Below are 15,298 nucleotides of genomic sequence, written 5' to 3' on the forward strand. Positions count from 1 at the left end.
AGAGAATCAGGTTTTGTACGTATGCATAGTGTGGGAAAGGCAGCCAGTTTGTCTCCTGCACAGAGCATTCACAAAAGTCGGGACAGGATAGTTCATTTTTTCTTCTTCTTGGTTTCTTGCAAACAGATTTCCTTCCCCTTGTTTCTGTGGAACCCATTTAAGTCTTTGTGAAACCCCAAGTTCCTTGGAGCCCTGTTTGAAAAATCCTAATCTAGATCCTTTTCAGTTGGGATTCAGCCCAGGGCATGGAACAAAAACAGCCTTAAGTCTCCCAATAGTTATTGGGAGCATCAACAATAGTATTCTGCTTGCTTGCTTGAATGATTGATTGATTGCTAAATCACTGGAGCTGGGTACTATTTATGTACTCTGAAAACAAAAGCAGGATTTTAACAGTGACTGGTGCCATACTTGGACATGCCAAATGAAAATAAAGCATATTTAGGTTTTATTTTTTATATACAGAACATATGATTAGATAAATTACAATAAAAAATTAGAGGACATTTCTGCAAATAATCATCTGCTTTGCTGTTAAAACTATAGCTAAAGGTATGATGGATACAAAGCAACAATGGTGTCTGCAGCAGGAGCAAATTAATACATGTGCAGAAATGTAATCATGCAACTGCCACAATTTACATACTTAAGCCAGATGCCTGATATAAATACATAAATATATAATTTCCATGACAGCCAGGTGTCAACTTTAGAATGAGCATGGTTGCAGCCATCTTTTTCCTTCTCATTCCTAATTGCCACATAGCACGGAGGGAGGGGGTTTGCCAGGTGTTGGGTTAGACAAAACAGACTTTCTCTCTCGGACTTTCTCTCATGGGAACCAAGGTCATCGGCTGCTCCCGAGACTGCGGGCTGAGCGTTTCATAAAAAGCCCGCCAACAGGCTGAATGGGGAAACATAGTTGCTTACATAGTTTCGAAGTGGGATTTCTTAACTTTGTATTGGGGAATTGTTATGCATCTCTTCAGACTTGGTTTCACTTTTGAAGTACCAATACTCTGTATCAATAAACATGTTCTTTGAGGAATTTGCAAGCCTCGGAGTTCTGCTTAATTTGTCTCTGTCGATCAGAACAAGGATATTAAACCAAGTCTGAAGAAATGCATAACAATTCCCCAATACAAAGTTACACCAGGTTTGGTGTAATGATTTAGGTGCTGCCTTAGAAATTAGATGACTATGAGTTCTAGACCTGACTTAGGCATGGAAGCTAGTTGGATGACTTTGGGCCCATCACTTTCTCTCGGCCCAACCCACTTCACAGGGTTGCTATGGGAAAATAAGAGGCAGGATTATAAGTACATTCACCTCAAGTTCACATTATACATAATAATTACATAATCACGTGTGTCATCATTTTAGTATCACTATGAGTTGCTTTGGATGTCATTGAAGAGATATTCTAGATATTAGCAGATCTTGTTAACAGATTTAAGAGTAATTTTTAAAATTATATTCCCAGTCTCACTAATTAAAATTACATCTCTAATAAAATATTCTACATAGAAAAATCACTTTAAATAGAACTTATGCTTATAGAAGGCATCTTTCTCTTCTGCCTATGGAAGCTAAAGAAGAGTTGGACATTTGTAAATTTTCATCTTTAAACTGTAAACAATGTCATAGCAAAATACGTAGTACTTTAAAATTATTGAGATGGAAGCACACTGGTTATCTGGAATCTACCTCAACATTTCCCTATACTTAATGGAATGGACAAAGGAAGCTAAGAGGCACAGGGGGCTATCACAGAAAAGAAACTTCGTATTCTGTAAATCCAGACATAATATACAGGTATATAAAAATGACTGCTATGAAGTATTTCTAATAGTGTCAGATTATAGCCTTTATAATTATAGCCTTTCTAATTTCAGAAAATATATTTAAGAAAAGCAACATATAAATAAGATTCATATTTTAAGTGCACATGTCCATTTTAATATTTTCAAAATAAATTTGGCACATTATTCCATATTGTTCCAAAAGAACATTAGCAAAAACAAATACAGGTAACACACAGAATTATGTGTCCATTAAATACATTATAGAATGGTGCATAAAATCATATTTAGATACACCTCCAGGTGACTCATCTTCCTTATCTTTCTCTTTAACCTAATTTGTTGAAGATGTTCAATAACTGGTGAAGATTCTCTGCTCAGAGGAATGTACAAGAAGTAATATTTAATGAGAGGCATCAAATACAGGGAGGACCAGGATGGCTGTGAATGCAACCTGGACAGCAGTGCAAGGTATCATGAGCAAAAAGATCACATTCAACACAAAATACACTATGACAGACTTTACAGATGTAGACCTGAGGGGAAAAATGAAATTTAAAAGTTACATATTAGCACATCATAGCATTGTTAATAAACTACCAATGCCCTTTGTATGCCCTTTAAAATTTTGCTAAGCAAATGATAATATCCTATTTAATATAAGCAATAATTGTATTATATTGTAATGAAACCTGGTCTATTCCAATGTCAAGGTGGACAATCACCTAAATATGAGCCAGCAGTGTGCTGCAGCTGCCAAAAAGGGCAACACAGTGCTAGGCTGCATTAACAGAGGGATAGAATCAAGATCACGTGAAGTGTTAATACCACTTTACAATGCCTTGGTAAGGCCACACTTGGAATACTGCATCCAGTTTTGGTCACCGAGATGTAAAAAAGATGTTGAGACTCTAGAAAGAGTACAGAGAAGAGCAACAAAGATGATTAGGGGACTGGAGGCTAAAACATATAAGGAACGGTTGCTGGAATTGGATATATGTAATTTAATGAAGAGAANAAAGAAGAGGGAGTCAAGCTATTTTCAAAGGCTCCTGAAGGCAGGACAAGAAGCAACGGGTGGAAACTAAGCAAGGAGAGAAGCAACCTAGAACTAAGGAGAAACTTCCTGACAGTTAGAACAATTAACCAGTGGAACAACCTACCTCCAGAAGTGGTAAACGCTCCAACACTGGAAGTTTTTAAGAAGAGACTGGACAGCCATTTGTCCGAAATGGTATAGGGTTTCCTGCCTGAGCAGGAGGTTGGACTAGATGACCTCCAAGGTCCCTTCCAACCTTACTACTATTACTAATACTGAAAATAATTATTTTTAAGGCCCAAAATTTAATGTGATATACATATGAAGCTCCCCAAAAGATGTTTATTTGCAAGGACATAATACATGGAATAGTTTATAGGTTAAATTCAATAAATACTTACATGATGATCTCTGATTTCTCCCTGACATCCCTGACAATACCTATTTAAAAATATTTGCAAAGTTCTATTAGGAAATATGTATTCATCTTCTTTTTCCACTTTACTACTATAATTAGAAGATTGGTGCTGCTATTGTAAATGCCATTAATAATGCCGTATAATCTCGTTATTTAAAATACATAAACAGAATACAATGATTTCCATAAAAAAAATTCAACAAAGTTTTCTTTAGATGAACAGCCCTTTAGGGATTCATACCATCCAAGGAACTGTATTCAGCTGCCTTAGAAGAAGGCAGGAAAAGGCCCTCCCCTGTATACCAAAAAGTTGGAACTCTGCCTCAAACCTTAAATTACTCTTAGAAAGAAACAGTAATAAATGAAGAATCAAAAGAAATCTTATCATAAACTAAAAAAATAATTTGGAAATATTTACTTAGTAGTGAACATGTTGTACTTTAAACAAGGGGCACTTAACTAAAAACATTAAAGATATATCATTTAGCTGAAGAACAAAATTTGGGTTTGGATACAGAATCCTAAGTATTTTTTACATACCTTTCCCCCATATACTGTTCCACTGGGACTTCCTCAAAGGCATCCAAAGGAAATAGGTGATGGTACGATCGAGCCAGGTGTGGTGCAGACACTAGTGTAAGTCCTGCATAAAATAGGTTTTATGGATATTCAAACCTCTGTTCCTCATCCCAAAATAGTATGTCCAATATATAAAAGCTTTAAGTTTATTTTTAGCCATGTAACATTGCAAGTGAATAAGTTTAAGTCCCAGGTCTTATTCTAATTGCTTAAAAGGGTTGAAGTAAAAATGTGATAATGAGCATTTGCATACTGAACTCTAGTCGTAACAGAATAGCCACAGACAATCCAAAGTCTGTGATTAATTATCATGATTTATTTCGTTGAGTCTAATTTCAATCATAGTGAATTGTGGAATTAATTCATTCAGGTGTTATCAAAAATCCTGCACACAGGGATGGAATGGTTGAAGTTTCTAATGAAACATGGCAGATACAAGTGCACTTGGACTTCCCATTCCAGTAAACCTATCTTTTTAATAGACCAGCAGCAATGTTTAAAGTACTATTTAAAATACTTACACAGAAATGTATATTACTATTAAATACTATGTATAGTAGAAATGTATATTACTATTAAATACTATGTATAGTAGAAATGTATATTACTATTAAATACTATGTATAGTAGAAATGTATATTACTATTAAATATTAAGTCATAATCTCAATTCATGCCATTAAAAAAGTAGGACAATAAAATTATAATGCTAAAACTATAGAAGTTCATTCAGATATCTCAAAACATACTTGCATTCAAATCTAGCAATGTGCTAAACTGCAAAATATTAATAAGCTAGGAATGCTTTAGGCATTAATACTCATTAATGAAGCATCAGATAAACGGCAATTTTAAGTACAGGAGAAAACTTTAATCAGCTTTACATTGTTAATTTCTTGTAATAGTAGTAGTACTTCCAGATACTGCTTACTTGAAACTATTTTGTATTCATTCTGTAAACAAATTGCTTCTACCTTAAACAAATCTTTAACCACTGTTCAGACTCCAGTAGATTAACTATATTTGAGTCGGATTTTTAAAGATACAATTTTCTAGGGAATGTGGCACACTTGAAGCAACTGAGATATAGATCATTTATGAAAGATGGAGGAAGTGCTATTTAATCATAGTGGAAATGCTGTAACTACTTTGTGAGAACAAGTTTTTTCTACCTTCTTGTTTTTAACTACAAGAACAAAAAAGAACATGCTATTATGTTTCATTTATGGTAGACAAGTATAAAAGCCCTGATACTCACCACACACTTTGCATTCCACAGGGAGTTCACAATATTTGGCTCTACACTGGGGACAGAAATATCCTCCTAATGTAAGGCCTGGGTCATTGCTGTTTTCCAGATGCCTGTATAGAAACACATATTGTTTCCTGAATACTTTTTTTCCTGAATGTACTTGAATTATTTGAACAAAACTAAAGGCAGAAATGTTAAGATTCTACAAATAATATTATGATTAATTCTTACAGAACTTGCCATACATCAAAGAAATCATGAGCATTTTTTAAGTGCTTCCATTTTATACTGCATTTTTCCAGCAGTTATGCTACATTTTATAGGGAAAATCTCAGTGTCCTACAATGGATAAAATGCTAAAAATGATTCAGGATTATTTCCAGTTACAAAATAGCAACTGAATTATTGACAATTAGTACAACTAAAAAGATCAGTTGATTAATACTTTTAGCATGAACAAAAAAAAGTGTTAGTGAAAGCTAATTTTGATTAAAATTTTAAAATATGCAGAAACAGTGGTATCAAAAATGTATTTGCCATTTTCAATACATCACCTCCTCCTATTTCTGATGGCTGAAAAAGCAAGACTGAGTTTGCCTATACATACAGATAAGATGTAGAAAATGTACAACACAAGCTACTGAATGGCGTGGCAAACCTTAAGACTGTGCCCTATAAAATACAGTATGTAATATATAATCACATATTACTTACGCCATGCTAAAAGATGGTTTTGCATCCTGGTCAGCCATTAGCGCAATTGTGTGCTGAGGAAAGCCTATGTAAGAAAAAAGAAATACTTAGAAAGATTGATGTTGTCCAAGTTTGCATTCAGACAAGATATAGAACATAATATTCCAAAATGTTCCAATTTCGGCAAATTCTCAATGCACAGGAGCATGCAACTTCTTTTAATACAGCTGTTTCTTAACAAAATAAAGGACTACCCTTGGCGTACATGACTACATATTCGATATGGTAGAAGGAGCTACCATTGAGACATTGCATGCTGAACCTAGAAAGAAAAAAGACATGACAGAATTTTACCTCTAGGTTTCCATACTATGACCTGCACGCCTCATGTTAAAACAATGGCATAAAGAGAATTGCATCGAACATTTACAGAAATGCTGCATGTCCAATACTGAACTCTTAGAAGTAACAAAATTCTTACCCATTCGAATAAGAGAACTTTCAGAACTAGAACTGGCCGGTGGTGGACTGACATGATGCATCAGGAGCTCCTTGTAATGGCTTTCGTCTAAAATAACGTGGTAGGTTCCTGCCGTACAGAAAATAATACAACAGAAGTTGCAATCACTGCCAGATGTATTAACAGCTGCTTGGTTGAATTGCCTGCTAGAACTGTCCTATAGACTTAAAAGAAGACTCTTTGCAAGTAAATAAGCTCTCTAAAAAGGAAAAATGCTGTTTTCTCCTTTGGTCTAGCCCAGGGGTAGACCATGCTGGCTCAGGAATTCTGGGAGTTGAAGTCCACGAGTCATAAAAGAGCCAAGGTTGCCTACCCCTGGGCTAGCCAATACATACGAGAACTGTACACAGAGGGAATAGTGAAAGTGTTTCTCATCCACTTATCGTTGAATTTTTGTAAGGTTCATTAAAAAAAAGATATTACTGAAACCTTGACTGTGTTATTAATATTGCATTGATTGCACTACTGCAGTGTAATAATTTAACCACAAATAAAAATACTTAGATCAATTCTATTGCATTCAAAGTGTTAGAAAGACCCGGTCAATTCTGATTGCCAGATGCAATATACAATTTATAAGGAACAAATACTGAGGAATTTTCTCATTCATTCATTCATTTATTAAAGTCACCACATGCTCCTAATTTATTTTCTTGTATTATTAAAAAATTACATCAATAATCTAAAATTTGCTGCAAGACAATTGTTTGAAAAATATACATTTTAAGTTTCTTGCAGCTACACCAAGCACACTTCCCATCATGCTGTTGCTGTTGTGTCAGTGTCTTATGTCCCTCCAAGCAGCAATAAACTATCAGAGACCCAGGGCTGAAATCTGTTCCAAAATCCCTTTTTGTAGCATGTTTTTCTATCACTCTGAAGCAGAAAACACTTTTAAAAAGAACTCTGGAGTATAAACATTAAAATAGCTAACATAGTTTAAAACAGAACAAGTCCACAATTTCCCTCTAAAATGTAAGGAAACAACTGTTTTAAAATCACATCATCAACCTCCCTCCACTATCACCCTGCACTTGTCAGAGACTCATACATGTTTAGTGTGCTCCTCAATCATCAAAAGATTTCTCAGTCATGCTTCAAATGCACGACAGAAAGGGGTAATTAGCATTGTGAATGTTTTACAGGAAACAAAGAGTTCAACATTTTACAGTGATTATTGAACACAACCAGAAGCATATTAAAGATATATTAGGGAATGGTTATAAATAAAATTCTTTATATTGCATGGTCAAGGAAAATAGAGAACTTTAAAAAACTATAAGCTTTCTATAAAATGATGATCCTTGCATCACTTTCTTTGGTAAAAATCCATTTGTATATTTATGAATTCATTTTATGTATATAAATATACATACCACCAGTTTCTCTGGCAAGCACAGTGCATACTCGAACTTCAGCAGAAAGACCAATAACAGACACTCTGATCTTAACTGATTTTAAGGACTTTGGATGAAAAAAGACAAAAATAAAAAAACACGCACCATCAGAATAGAAAATTATCACAGGAAAGAAACTTCCAATATTTCATAACAACCCAATTATTTAATTATCAAGCAGGTCCAATATGACAATTAAATAATAAAACAAAATAAATTCTTTACCTTTATTAGGTCATATATATTTGAGGGATCACATGTTGTTAGGCTGCTGAGTATTACTAAAACTTCTCGACTTGTATGTCCTGGCATGTGCCTAAAGACAATAAAATGTTCACTTCTAATAGTTACAAGAACAAGTTCCAAATGTATATATGATTTTATTGAATATGTGAACTCTGTTTGAACTTTCAACTGTAATCAGAGGAATAAAGTTTTATTAAATCCTTTCTTACTGAAAGAAGCAAACCTAAGTTTGTAATGCAGATACACAAAGTTGTACATATACGTAGTTTGAAAAAAATGTGGATATATAAAAATGTGCATTTACTCTCATATTGATAAAAGCACAAATAAAACAATCATATGGGATTTTACAATTTTCCAAAATTATTAATAACAAGACCAATTCAATAAAGCTATTATTCTAACACAGTTTATTTCAGTAATCATGCAAGACTACACACCTTCCAGCAACAAAAGAATCCAACAGAGCTAGAGGGAACAAAGCTAAAAAGGCCATTCTAGGGTCTTTATATTTCAAAATGACTTGCAGGGACAATCTACTAAGAATAAACTAAGGCAGCCAGTTTGCAGTTTGGTATGTAGGCAAGACATGCATTTGTCCAGATTTAACAAGAAATTATGATTTACCGCTGGAACCAAAAGTCAAGAAAAGGACTAGAACATGAGACAGAAATACGTATTCAGACGCAAAAGTTATTAAATTGCCCTGTCAATTTTTTGCTCTTTTAACTTCACTTATAATTAGTGCAATCATTTACTGCTATTTTAAAATAATAAATAAAATAAAATAAAATAAAATAAATTCACTCTTACATTTCCAACATATACTTACTTTAATGTTTGAGTGGCTAAATTTAAGGCATTATATAGAGAAGGCTCTCCTAGGCAGGTCATATCTACAGCTTTTTTCAGAGCTGTTATATGTTTCCTTGGATTCCCTATGAAAAGAAATTAACCTCTCATTACAAATTAGTGTCCTAGCTCACTCCCAGGCTAAGGAAAATACTCACTTAGGATATTTAGCTGTTATTCTCTCTGCCTTTAGAAAATTAAAACTGCATTTTAATGTACATGTTTACAACATCCAATACATATTATTTGTATCAGAAACAATGGCCACTTTAGGAAGAAATAAGAACTGAGGAAAAAGAAAATCAATACCTGAAAGTTCAGTCAGTTTTTCAGCTCTTTTACTCTTAGTTACAATGATGCCAATCTGCAAGAAATTTGTTTGCCATTAATAGGATTCATTGAGCAATGAAAACTATATTTCGGAAAAGATGTGGCTATATTTATATAACAGGCAGAATAGGACAGCTCCACATACAAAACATTATTGCTTCTCTTTGTATTACTACAGATTTTGCTGGGAAACACAGTTATTGCAAAATATTTACTGGAATAAAATGCTTTAGGAAACTTTTTGTAGTCTGCCTACTTAATTAAGTTACATAAAGGAGTTCTTTATTGCTTAATTGTGTTGTAAAGCCATGGAATCTGATAATGCAGATTTCAGAATGCTAGGAACCATTGATCTCCCCCCAAGTTTTTTTTTTAAGTTTCTAATTGATATGGCTACAAAAGAGGCTTGACAGATGTTCACTGATGAAATCAGAAACCCAGGAAAGAAGGAAATCACAGTTCTAAATCTTAGAGCTTCAGGATATTATCATGCACTGTTTCTCCATAATCCAGGAAAATAAACAAAGATTAATTATATCCACGTAGATTGCAGAACCAAGCTGGCTCTGGCATTCTAAACTATGCCAAGAATCCAGTTGCGACAACTGGGAAAAAAGAAAGTATACTTGCTTCCCCAACTCTAGATGGTTAACTAACCACAACAGTTTACCAAACATTAAGGAAAAAAGTTAATTACAGGAATGGCTGTCCTATGCATGCAGCATCCTGCCCTGAATAATTTCAAATTCTATATAATCCTTTCTTATCTTCCATTGTGTATTTCATGCTGCCTTACCCAACAACAAAGTATTAGTACAGAATTAATATGCCCTGGAGCTTTAATGTTTCCTAGGACAGAAATGAAAATTATGCTAGTGGTTTTTAATCTTATTTTACAATATACAGTATATACTGCTTAGACATTAGAATCTTTTTCTAGGACTCCAACTTCAAAACAAAAATAACTTATTACTACCATCAACATTTTAAAAGAAATTGTATATTTAAACATATAAAATTTAAGAAGCAATAACTATGAAACTTTGTTTCAACAGTGCACATACCTGGCTAATAGGATTTTGATCAAAATATTCTTCAACAAAATATTCCAGTAGCTACAGAATGAGAAACATTAAAACAATCTATCAAGTACTATTTTATATTGGGCAAATGTATTGAATTCTTTGCATCTCTTTAGAAAAATGCTTTTCAAACTAATTTCTAAACATCACTATAGTGGTTTAAAAATATATCTAGAAGTTAATAGCAAAAAATACTGTGAGATCTATTCATTATATTTATGAAAATAAGTATACTTCAAGGGTCAGCTTCTTTTCAAAAACAATGATCCTAGTTCTGCACAGCCCACTTATTTAGTAAAAAAACAATTGTAAGTGGAATCTATGTACGTCTTTTGACTGCGACACTTGTTGAGTTTAGCAGGACTTGAAATTGACCTGGTGTATTTGTAATTACCTTGTAAAATTGCATTCCTGAACATATTTTCTAAGGATTAATTCCCAATGAAATCAGAAATTGCTAATGTGCTTGAGATTAAACTGCATACTAATTCCCTGAAACAAAGCAGGTTAATATATGCTGATAACTCACACGTTGGAAAACTGTTACAATATAAATACCTTATATATGAGTACCAATTTCAATAGACTCTTATATTCACCCAACAGGAAAAATAATGTACTATATTTATGTATTTCACTTTCCCAGTGATATATTGTTATTTCCTACTATCTTCTATTAGAAGAATAATTGTGCGAGTTCATTAAACTAAGAAATGATCTCTGGTCTATAGTGGTTCTCCTATACAGAACCCCACATTATATCTGCTATACAGATTTGGAGCACTTTTGAATTATTTCAAAAATTATCACCTTTAAGGAACACGTTAATCTATTAGGTTTTAAATCTTGATCTTCCATTGTTCGTGATCCATCTACTATGACATACAGATGGCGCATCTATAAAGATAAAAAAACATAAAGCCAATATTAACTATACTATTGTATTAAAAAAATAGCATTAAATATTACCTTTGTATACAACTTAACCTTAGGTGACAAAACTTTTTATGTATTGGTTTTCAAAATGTTTTTTTCTTTAATGTAGAGTAGCAAATTGCAAACCTCCATAAACTTGTTTAAGGTCCACTGAAATCAAATCTCAACTGAAAGCAAAGAAACTAATCCTGAATATATAAAAGTCAAGTACAGACTGCAGGTATCAAATTTTTTTTTTTGAGGCTTCACCCTCACCTCTTTGCCTGAAGCATTATAAAAATGTATCTGAACTAGTTCAAGTAATTTATTACTTACCACAATTAAAGATAATATATTTATTATCTTGCCTTTATTTTTTTTATAAATAAGGCGGCAAACTTACCTAATACTCCTTGCTCCTCCTATTTTTCCCACAACAACCCTGTGAGGTGGGTTGAACTGAGAGAATGACTGGCCCAAAGTCACACATCTGACTTTCATACCTAAGGCAGGACTAGAATTCAGTGTCTCCTGGTTTCTAGCCTGGTACCTTAATAACTGATCCTTCCACACCAAAACCCAGATAAGGTGTCATCCAATTTATTCTACTTCATTTAATGCCTAAGTCTAATTTAAGCAATTTTATTTGAAACAAAATGAGAAAATGAAAGTGTACCATCCCAAGTCGTACTTGTCCATGATGTTCAAAAGTTCTATAAAATAAGAAATAATTATTGCAATCTTCATGGTCCGTAGGTAAGCTGTTGATATATTTTAATTTGTACATTTTCTAAAAGTTATAATCCATGTAATTCATGCATTGATCATTACCCACCTGGATTACTGTCACACATTCTATGTACAGCAGCCTTTGGATATTAAGAGAGAACTACAATTGGTCCAAAGTAGCGTGATAAGACTGCTAGAGGGTCAATCCCCTCATTGTAGGGTAATGTTTCTGAAATTACTGCACAGGCTGCCAGCTCCAATTCAAAGCAGTGTTTATGACTTCAAAAGCCTTATGTGGCATGGGCACCTGGTCGCATGAGACATCATCTTCATAAGATAAAATCCGTCAGTTTAGTGAGAATAACTTGGCAAGGAGTGAATTAAATACTAATAAGAAAATAGGTCTATTTTCTGGCAGCCTACATATCTTAGATCCAGAAATTAATAAAGCTCACTCCTTGTATCAGTAGTACAGAGCTTGCTTTTCCTATCTCTCTCCTGTACTTGAGGCACATGTGAAAATTGCATCTCCTAACATACTAACAATCATATTCTGCTCTAAGGTTTTAGTTACTGGCTTTAAAAAAAAAGTGCTTATTTGAACTTTTATTTTTAATTTTAGGCTGCCTACTCATTGATGATTCTGAGCAATTTACAAAGGATTAAAACAATAAAAAAAACATACTTGGAAGAACGAATCTGATATATATGCTTCGGAGGACAATATATAAAAGTAATTCAGAGTACATATTCCTTCCTAAAGATCAACAAGGTGAGGGCCACATCTACCTCAGAGGATATACTGTTTTATAGGACACACATGGCAATAGAGAAGACATGTCTCCTGGGTCTTATATAGTGTCATTGTTTAAGTGATTGGACCTGGAGGATACTAAGCTGTCCAAACTTATCAGACAGGTACAACTGGAGAAGCAATCATGCAAATATCCAGCCCCAGTACTATGAAGGGCTTTATAGATGACCAGAAGCTCCTTGAAGCATACTGGTACAATAGTGCAGTTCATGACATACAGTAATGTTACATCACTGTACTGATATGCACCCATACCTACTCACACCACTGCATTCTGAACTAGTTACAGCTTCTGAGTGGTCTTCAAGGCCAGACCCATTGCAGTATCTAGTCACATAATGACTAGAATAGGAGTTACTGTGAGAAAAGCCTCCTATTCTAGGAACAGACACAAGGTTCAATGAACTGGAATTCTAAACCAAATGAACAGCAAAATTAGAAATATTTAAAAATAAATAGTTAAAGTTTATTTGCAGAAAAAAATAATTACACAATTTAAATGAATAGCTAAACTTTTATGATACTGAAAACAAACTGAACAACTGTATCAGGCTGTATTCCATTATTTGTACTACTATATTTACATTAAAATATATAAACAAATTGTACCTTTTTAATTATAATGAAATGAAGAACATCACATTACAGGTATAGTTTTGTGTTTTACTAAGATATAAATCCTATCACATTCAACTGACATTTGAGTCACAATTGTTAAACAAATATTTATATGTTAAATAATATTAGCATGTTGTTATACAAATATGCTATCTACAAAGTTTGCTTGAATTCAATTTTTACCTTCTCAGTCCAAATCTCTTTTCCTTTTTGGCATGTGACGTCCTACTTATTTAATTTTAACATTAAATATCCTACCTGCTTAATTTTAAAAATCAATCTCAATGTTTTCAGCTGAACAATGGAGTAAAATATTTCAAATACACAAATATTACTAGGCATATTTTGGAATTTTAAAATAAAGCACTAAAGATAAGAACAGCGCTATATTTCATTTATCAGACTGAATATAACTTCAAACAAGGGAGAGCTGAATATTCCACATCCAAATGGAATGGAATTAACTGCATTTAAATTCAAGTTACACATTTATTCTAAAGTTATATCAATATAATGTACTGTACACTGTGCTCAGTTAATGCTTACCTTTTTCTCTTGGCTTTGAAGAGAATATCTTCTATAGTCGCTTTTAATGATCCAGATTCATCTTCTTTAAGAATTTCCCTAGAAGCAAAAAAAAAACCAAAAGTAAGAATTCTGTAATGTACTTACAGCAGGATATCACATTTAAAAAAATGGAGGAAAACTTAAGTGCTAAAAAAGCAAGCTTACCATGTTCTTTCATAACCCCCTTCCCACCGTTTGGTTCTTTCAGGTTCATCATCCATTTCTTTGAGTCAATGTTTTCCTAGTTAAGTAACAACAATAATTATCACAATCTAATTAAGATTTTAAAACATTGTATTAATAGCCACACAGAAACATATATTCACACACAATATATACAATGATAGAAAGCTAATATAACCATATCCCTGAATTTTGTTCAAGACTAAATTTATGCAACTGTATTTCCCTCAATTCTGAAAAAAAGTTTAGTGTATATTTGCTACATGGAAAACATCAAGTTAAAACTTGAGGCCACAAAGTTCACCGTCACCTTTCATATCCTTTCATTTAAAATTCTGAAAATCTATTAATTCTTTCCCCTGCATTCCAAGGGGCACTTCCACGTCCTTTTTCTATTACTTCTGTGGGAAATCAGTCCATTTCCTTGTTTTCTAAATACATTCCGATCCATTTAGGTTAACATCACTATTCCTATGCATCTTGGACATTTGAGTTAATTCATCATCAAGGGGACCAACTTGTGTATAAACATAAATTTCAGTTATGTTTTTAAGCTCTTGTGCCAATCTCTAAACTTTTACTGTATACATAGGAAAAAAAATATAAGCATATCCTTTGAATTTATGTGATTTACAGAGTGATGTATTAAACGGTTTTTGACATAACTTTATAGATTTATGTGAACAAATAGATAATACAAAAAATAAAGTATATAACCAGTAATATATAACCAGTAATCTCAAAATATGATTTGATTAGAGGTAGAGACGTGACAATCGGACCGTGGGCTGTAAGAACCTCAGAAACGGACAAGAATTACGCGGTATTAACACCAAACACGAGACCAAAACTTTGACCAAAGACTGCTACAGTCGAAGAAAAGGCAGCCTCTATCATGTCTGATGTGGAAGGTTCACTTTCCAGGAGCAGCGGAACAAATTTTAAGAGAAAAACATTTTGCACTCACAGCGTTTCTTAGCTGACAGAAGGAGTAAAAAAAAAAAAACAACACTCGGAACTGGAGGGATTCACCAAACCTCCTTTTCTTCGTCAAAAATCTGTCTGGAAAAACGAGGAGACGAACAAAACTACCACCTCCTTTCCTGAAAAAAACCGGCAACAACCCAACCAAACACCGCCTCCTCCCTGATTCCGTCCCTTCTTTAAACACTCCGGTCGCAGCTCAAAAACGGTGCACCAGAGTTCCGCCGAGGAAAAACCTCGAGACAAGAGGGAAAACACCATAGATGCACAATAAATATT

At 33.6% G+C, this 15,298-nt stretch overlaps 1 protein-coding gene across 1 annotated transcript; it reads right to left on the reverse strand.

Moving 5' to 3' along the window:
* Window positions 1–1,923: 1,923 nt before the first annotated feature.
* Window positions 1,924–15,035, reverse strand: LOC107289745 (general transcription factor IIH subunit 2). The gene is made up of 16 exons (XM_015818549.1): window positions 15,003–15,035; window positions 14,018–14,093; window positions 13,832–13,909; window positions 11,801–11,837; window positions 11,020–11,106; window positions 10,192–10,242; window positions 9,107–9,161; window positions 8,778–8,883; window positions 7,925–8,015; window positions 7,679–7,766; window positions 6,264–6,371; window positions 5,804–5,867; window positions 5,096–5,199; window positions 3,800–3,902; window positions 3,243–3,282; window positions 1,924–2,338 (listed from the first exon to the last, which is right to left on the reverse strand). Exons 2-16 carry the CDS (start codon window positions 14,071–14,073, stop codon window positions 2,219–2,221), a joined length of 1,188 nt encoding a protein of 395 aa, XP_015674035.1. The 5' UTR covers window positions 14,074–14,093; window positions 15,003–15,035; the 3' UTR covers window positions 1,924–2,218.
* Between the last annotated feature and the right edge of the window lie 263 nt (window positions 15,036–15,298).

Source organism: Protobothrops mucrosquamatus, unplaced genomic scaffold, assembly GCF_001527695.2.
Source record: "Protobothrops mucrosquamatus isolate PMUCROS unplaced genomic scaffold, P.Mucros_1.0 scaffold762, whole genome shotgun sequence".
Taxonomy (NCBI): Eukaryota; Metazoa; Chordata; class Lepidosauria; order Squamata; family Viperidae; genus Protobothrops; species Protobothrops mucrosquamatus.

What these genes read in the sequence shown, in the direction of transcription:
- LOC107289745 (XM_015818549.1), bottom strand. Translation starts at nt 14,073, where the DNA reads ATGGATGATGAACCTGAAAGAACCAAACGGTGGGAAGGGGGTTATGAA. An exon ending in GCTTGCCAGAGAAACTGGTG is followed by an intron (nt 6,372 to 7,678) that starts GTATGTATATTT and finishes TCTGTACGGCAG; the next exon opens with GAACCTACCACGTTATTTTA. An exon ending in GAACAGTATATGGGGGAAAG is followed by an intron (nt 3,283 to 3,799) that starts GTATGTAAAAAA and finishes ATTTTTAAATAG; the next exon opens with GTATTGTCAGGGATGTCAGG.